This window comes from Anopheles cruzii, unplaced genomic scaffold (genome assembly GCF_943734635.1).
Source record: "Anopheles cruzii unplaced genomic scaffold, idAnoCruzAS_RS32_06 scaffold00869_ctg1, whole genome shotgun sequence".
Lineage (NCBI taxonomy): Eukaryota > Metazoa > Arthropoda > Insecta > Diptera > Culicidae > Anopheles > Anopheles cruzii.
The window spans coordinates 1102-8311 of record NW_026454456.1 but is presented as its reverse complement, the minus strand read 5'-3'; the positions used below and the strand labels follow the sequence as shown (position 1 = coordinate 8311).

At 48.6% G+C, this 7210-nt stretch overlaps 1 protein-coding gene across 1 annotated transcript; it reads left to right on the top strand.

Annotated features, from left to right (window-relative positions):
- The first annotated feature begins 763 nt into the window (after nucleotides 1-763).
- Nucleotides 764-3589, top strand: LOC128276298 (ATP-binding cassette sub-family G member 4-like). Its single transcript, XM_053014766.1, has 6 exons — nucleotides 764-834; nucleotides 901-1090; nucleotides 1166-1990; nucleotides 2057-2225; nucleotides 2299-2399; nucleotides 2466-3589. The coding sequence occupies exons 1-6, from the start codon at nucleotides 779-781 to the stop codon at nucleotides 2964-2966; spliced, it is 1842 nt and encodes a 613-aa protein (XP_052870726.1). The 5' UTR covers nucleotides 764-778; the 3' UTR covers nucleotides 2967-3589.
- Nucleotides 3590-7210: the final 3621 nt, after the last annotated feature.

Here is a 7210-nt window from a genome sequence, read left to right as displayed (position 1 = left end):
TGAGAAGATCAATACCGCTTGAATTATAAACGTGGGAAAGTGGCCACCGGCTATTGGCTCGGGTGCCCCAACCTAAATTAGTTGGCCTTTGGTGAATGGAATACACTTACCGGACGGTTGCATATTTTATTTGTTTTGTCTTTCCACCGTTCTGACGTTTAACTTCAACGCAATGCAACTTCTTGATCTTTATACATTGTTTCAATATAAAATTAAACCTAAGGCTCCTCATGTTTGTAGTCTGATGGTAGGTTTGTCCTCAAAAAACGGAAATTACCCCTCAAGGCAACTTCGGAGCCGGAAAATACTTTTCACCCGGGCTCGTCTCCGTCTGATCGGTGTCAATTAGAAACACCCACTTACCATTACTTGACTTACCAGTCAGCCAGTCACTGCCGTTGATCAAGCTGTAATTATTACGTTCTTGGAAAACCATCGCATCGATCGCAAAACTTGTTTAATTACATGACGAACTCGATCGTCGGGAGTTCTCTCTCAACACGCTCGTCTGAATCACATCGGCGCATAGATTGGTAAAAGTGTTGTCACCGAATGCAGGACGGCGGTAACCTTGTGGCATTCGAATTAATAACGGTTCGTGGGGTTAATTGGCCGTGCGAATGGCGCAGGTGTGGACTCGCTACCAATACACTTACTATTTATGTGTTTTAAGTAAAAGCAATCAAATAAAGTTTTTCTTTCTGTCAACCCCGTAGATGTAAAAACTATCCTGAAGGAGGTCAGCGGCAAGCTGCGCTCCGGGGAGCTGACTGCCATCATGGGACCTTCCGGTGCTGGCAAGAGCACCTTGCTCAACATTCTGTCGGGATACAAGTAAGTGCCGGCAAAAGAAGTTTAGTGAGCGCTGGACTTAATATGCCGCCCGGTTCTCTGTTCTAGGACCACTAACATCGATGGATCGATAACGATGAACGGAAAGGAGCGTAACCTGAGCCAGTTCCGCAAACTGTCCGCGTACATCATGCAGGACAATCAGCTGCACGCGAACCTTACCGTCGAGGAAGCGATGAACGTGGCCGCGAGCCTCAAACTCAGCCAGAAGGTGGAGAAAAGCGAGAAGCAACATGTGGTAAGTAGGCAACACCGCGCACCTTTCCGATTGGCGGAGGGTTTTAATGGTCCGTTCCATCCGTTCCCGTGCCAGATCAAAGAGATCCTGGAAACTCTTGGGCTGGAAGAGCATCGTCCGACGCTCACCCGGAACCTGTCCGGGGGTCAGCAGAAGCGCCTGTCGATTGCGCTCGAGCTGGTCAACAACCCACCGATCATGTTCTTCGACGAGCCCACATCCGGTCTGGACAGTTCCACCTGCTTCCAGTGCGTCAGTCTGCTGAAGTTCCTGGCCCGCGGAGGACGCACCATCATTTGCACCATCCATCAGCCGTCGGCTCGTCTGTTCGAAATGTTCGACCAGCTGTACACGCTGGCCGATGGACAGTGCGTGTACCAGGGAAGCACCCGGCAACTGGTCCCATTCCTGGGGACGCTCGATCTGGACTGTCCGTCTTACCATAATCCGGCCAGCTACGTCATTGAGGTGTCCTGCGGGGAGCATGGTGACCACACGCGTAAGCTCGTGAACGCGATCGAGAACGGTAAGAAGGATATCCGGTCGGAGCTTGACTTCCCAGCGCAGAAGAACAAGAAGAACGAAAATGCGGCCAACGGAAACGCCAACCTGAAGGTGAACTACGAGCGCATGAACGGGGGTGCAAACAAGTACGCGGACAATCTAAACCTCGGCGGGAATGCGCTGCTGCCGCCGTCGATGGTGAACGATATCGCGAAGGATACGGAAACGATCAAGATTGCCGTCGAGCCGGAGAAGGAACCGGAGGTGAATAGTGCCCTGCTGCCGGTGGAGGGATCGCTGGATGTGGATCCGTCGCCCGAGCGTTATCCCACCTCGGAGTTCCACCAGTTCTGGGTTGTTCTGAAGCGGACCTTGCTGTTCAGCAGACGTGATTGGGTGAGTTTGGGCGGTGGCGATGTAAGTACCGAGTGCATCGGACTAACTTACGGTTTTTGGTTTTAGACTCTGATGTACTTGCGTTTGTTCGCCCACATCCTGGTTGGCTTCCTGATCGGCACACTGTACTACGACATCGGCAACGACGGTGCCAAGGTGCTGAGTAATCTGGGATTCCTGTTCTTCAACATGCTGTTCCTGATGTACACGTCCATGACAATCACGATTCTATCATGTGAGTTGCAAACTTTTCGTTTCGCTTAATCGCCGCCCAATCCAATTATGCCCTTGAACTTCCCTCTGTTTAGTCCCGCTCGAAATGCCCGTGCTACTGAAGGAAAACTTCAACAGATGGTACTCACTGCGGTCATACTATCTTGCGATCACGGTTTCGGACATACCATTCCAGGTGAGTTGGTCTTACGTTTAGTGTCGCGTCGCATTTGTATTTATTCCCTGATCTTCACTTTCGTAGGCAATCTTCTGCGTTTTGTACGTATCGATCGTATACTACTTCACTTCGCAACCGCTGGAGTGGTTCCGGTTCGCCATGTTCCTTGGCTCCTGTCTGCTGATCTCGTTCGTGGCCCAGAGCGTCGGGCTGGTGGTTGGTGCTGCGATGAACGTCCAGAACGGAGTCTTCCTGGCCCCGGTCATGTCCGTGCCGTTCCTGCTGTTCTCCGGATTCTTCGTTTCGTTCGACGCCATTCCAATCTACCTCCGGTGGATTACGTACCTTTCGTACATCCGGTACGGCTTCGAGGGCACGGCGCTGGCCACCTACTCGTACGGTCGCGAAAAGCTCAAATGTCACCAGGTGTACTGTCACTTCAAGTCACCCTCGACCACGCTCGAGGAGTTGGACATGCTGGACGCAAATTTCACACTCGACATCGTCGCCCTGATCATCATCTTTATCGTGCTGCGAGTGGCCGCGTTCCTGTTCCTTCGCTGGAAGCTGAAGACCACCAGATAAAACTAAGGACCAACCAGGAGAGCAGAGAGGACGTAGCGTTAAGCCAAAGTAGTGTGTAAGAGATTTTCATTTTTCTTATTGCCGAACCAAAAAAAAACTAAAACGAGTGCGAAAACCTGCCGGAGGATGTATACCGCCGGAGATTAGGGTGACTTTGCCGGACCGGATGTGAGGAGCTGCGAACAACACATATCAGAACGGACACGACCAATCTAGTAACAGGAACCGGAAACGTGATGCATTATCGCAAGCAAAAGGCTCAAGGATGTGCTTTGCAATGAAATATGGTGCCTTGGCAGGACGAATTTCCACAACATATCTACAGCACACAACAAAATGTCGTACGGTTATCTCTCTTTGCAGAGATTTTTGATACCTTTTTCTACATTCTCTGCCGCTGTCTTTCAACTATACATTTAGGCTTCAGCGTCGATAGTGGATAGAGAGAAACGGGGTTTCTTGCTGTCATTGAAGGGGAAAATGAAAATACGGCCACTATATGTGATAACATTTTACCGAAAGCAATTAAATGGTTAAACACAAACACACAGCTTATTTTGTACAACGATTTGTTTAACAATCAAGTGGATTACAAATGGATGTAATGGATACAAACGATAAACAAGGGGATTTAAGAAATACTTTCACTTTCATGTCTTTGATTTTCAATCCGAAATCCTGCAAAATCGTGCGTTCTTTTTTAATTTTAGTAATTTATTATTAACTTTTTCTAACTGAATTTTTCAATGTGAAAAAAGCCATCTAGCGAGGAAATGATGAAATAATACACCATAAATATGTTTTTGATATTTTCTTATGACAAGTCATACATTTGAATAACGCCCAAATGTATGCAATCTGGTGCTTCTGGTTCGAAATTCGAAAACTCGGTGTTCTTTCAATTGAAGGTTTTTATTCAAATGTCCAATTTATGCTGCATCGTTACGTGCTTCCTTCGCTTTCTTCGCATCGTACTAGGTCCTTGACCGGATTAAGCCCATCATCATTACCACCATCATCACGTCCCACAATAATCGCGCAATTGTCGAAGGTGCCATCCGAGACCGGTTACGGATCGCGTGGCAAAACACTGCCAGTGCCAAACAACATCGTTAGGTCGAGCGCGGGGCGAGCCGACGATTGATATGACATTTTAAAGGAGGCAAATCTGCATAAATCCGCCACAAGCCATTGCCATTGAAACAAACGATTCATATTTCATTCGCCAGCGCGGATGCGCCGATCGGTCGCGGTCGCGCAAGTGCAAATCATATGATCGGTCTATTATTTCCCGACGCAAGGTGGCGTGTGGCGGGCGCGTCCCCAGCGCCCCACCGTTCGCGATGAAAGCACAATGCGACGGGTGGCCAATCCGCCAGCCATCGACACCCGGAGCGGTGATGCCATTCTTTGGGAAGATTTCATATTTAAAAGCTTCATTTCACGCTGTCCTTTATTTGTTTCCGATCGCCGACTCTACTCGGTTCGTCGATCCTTTAACGCGTTTCTGTGTTCCTTGACGAGAGGGAGAGGGCACAGAGAAAGGAAAAGCAAAAAGACAACACTCCGCGGCGCACTTTCCTCTCGGGCGCGCTTATTAACGTTCGCCGCCGCGGTGACCATAAATCTTAAAGCCGATCATCGCCAATTTGTGCCGGTTGCGGTCGGTGCGGCGCTTATGGGAAATCGAAGGGATTCCTTCCGCGCTCGTGCCACTCGAAGGCTCAGGGTCTCGAGGAAAAAGAGGGGAAGCCACTTGTCGGCGCTGTCTAAATGCCATCATTGCTGCGCGCCCAGCCGAAGGATGATCCGAGCGAGCGATCCCCTTGAGTGACCTTAAATATGTTAAGCGCGGTGAGCATAAACATAAAATTATCTTCGGGAGCCACAGCTCGGCGCAACAAAAAGTGGAAATCTTGGCGGGTACGCTGGTAGCAGCCGGGCGGCAGTCAGGTGATGAGCGAAAGAAAGCAAAAGTGCTTGTGCTTTCGCTGGAAATGTAGCAATCGCCAGCTTTCCCGAACTAAGAGTGGCTTAATGAGGCTCACCGAGGTAGCCTGGCGGAGGCTGGCAGTGAAATCAACGGGTACATCATTCGTTCCGTTGTTTTTTCGAGCGATTTCGAAATGTCAAACGCGTGTGGTGTTAACATTGTCGGGCAAGCCCCTGTTTCCATTATTCATCGGTGCCACAAAGCTCGTATCCCGACCGTATGCATTGCGCTCGACAGTAATGGGCTACAATTAGCAGATCGCGCGCATGCAAATTGCCGTCCCGCGTGCGCAACGCATCTTCAGACGCCTTCCGCAGCTCTCGAGTCTGTCGATTGTCAGTCAATCTTCTGGCGAGCTAAGATATTCAAGGATAATCTTCTGGACGGACCGGCGGATCTTGATGTCCCCTTGAGACCGCACCCACCCAAAATGGCGGCAGTGCGTGAATAATTTGCCGCGCGTGCGGACCGAGTCCCGTTAGGAATGCCCAGGAAAACGAACCCAAACACACCACACAGAGGTGTCGCCTGCGTGTCAATGGCTGATTTATTTGTGCATAATTTTGCATACTAAAAGTCCCAGCCCAGTTACTATTTACTAACAAACAGGCACCACTCCATGTTTTTTACTTTCATTACTTGGTCCGTGTTCGGGTGTTTCAACTTTCGTATGGGCGTTACGAAGGCCCGTCGCCAGTACGGAACACAGGAAATGTGGTAATGATGCAGTGAATGTGTGTGTGTGTGGCTGTGTTGATGGTCTTCTTTTTCTAGCATCATTTGTGTTGTGTCTAAAGGCTTTTGATGAATTTCAATTAAACTGCGTCAACGGGGTGCGGCTGATGAAAATGGCGAAATGTAGCCCCGAGCGAAGGGTGCAGCACCATCAGGGTAGGAAGTCGAATCATAATCCGTTTGCTAAATCGTGCGTCACCATCGCACTATACCAGGCTGTTCAATAAGATCCGCGGTTCGATAAGAAATAACACTTTTATGGTTTGAAATACATTTTATTATTCAGTATGCTCTCCCTGAAATACACTTGTTCCAACGAGAATTCCAATTATGAATTCCATACCTGAAGTGAGAATCTGAAAGGGTAGCAAAATACGCTTCCACAGCTGTTATGACCCCATCATTTGATGAAAAACGCTTTCCACGAATGAATTTTTAGGTCTGGAAACAGACGGAAGTCGCCAGAGGCCAAATCAGGTGAATACGGAAGAAGCTCTGAAAAAGAAGCTTGTGAAAGGGTTCATTGTCCTGATGAAAAAGAATTGGGTTACCGGTTTTGGACGTCGTTGAAGTTTTCAAGGCTTTTGCTGGGGATTTGGGGTTTCTGCTGTATTTATTGAAGACGAAGAGTCCTTGTAAACTTCCAAAATTCGTTCAAAAATTTTCTTTAGCCTAAAGTCTTCCAAAAATAAAAATTCAATCAGTGTACGATGCTTGATATTTTTCATTCTAAAAAAATACTGTGACACGTAGATGCTAAATGGCTTGTTAACAAAGAATGAAGTGATCGATTGAAAATAAACTTCACATACGTTCATATGCAGAGTGTAACAACATAACCAAACAAATTTGGTTAGCAGCAGCGTCCTCTTTGAATAAGAATTCCTTCAATAAGATTGAACCGCAAATTTTTTTGAACAACCCAGTAGAAGGAGAAAGCTTTGGGTTTTTGTTTTCAAATTTAGATGCCCAGAAGATGCCAATTTGTTTGCTCCGGGTGGTCTCCGGGGCGGCAAATGATAGGGTGGCTTCGCGGTGACAAATGCAGCCCACTGTTGGGTGGATTTTGCAGAACGATGCTATCGCCCGGTTGATTAATAATCGTACCATTAAGGCATCCGAAGGGCTGCCGCAAGTAGAGTGCGTTCCGCAGACTCTCCGCAGATTCTGAGACGTGCTCGCTGGAAAGCGAAACAACGTACAATTTGCCAATCCCAAAACAACACACCGAAAGTGAAATCGATCATTCGGGACGCCGCGGATCAACCGGTCCCGGAGCGGAGACCGGATCATCATCAATCTTCTCCCGGGGGGGCATTCTGGGTCACCAGATCGAGGATCGCAGCCGGAGAGTCAGTTTGCCCGTATGGTGCCGCTGGTGCGGTGGCCTGCGTTGGCCTGGTTTTGCGGGAGGGCTGCCAAGCCAAGCGACATTTAACGCTAGCCGCGGTTCGGTTTGATGTGTTGTGCTGGAGTGACCGAAAAACAAACTGCAAGAAACAGAATCCGGCTAATT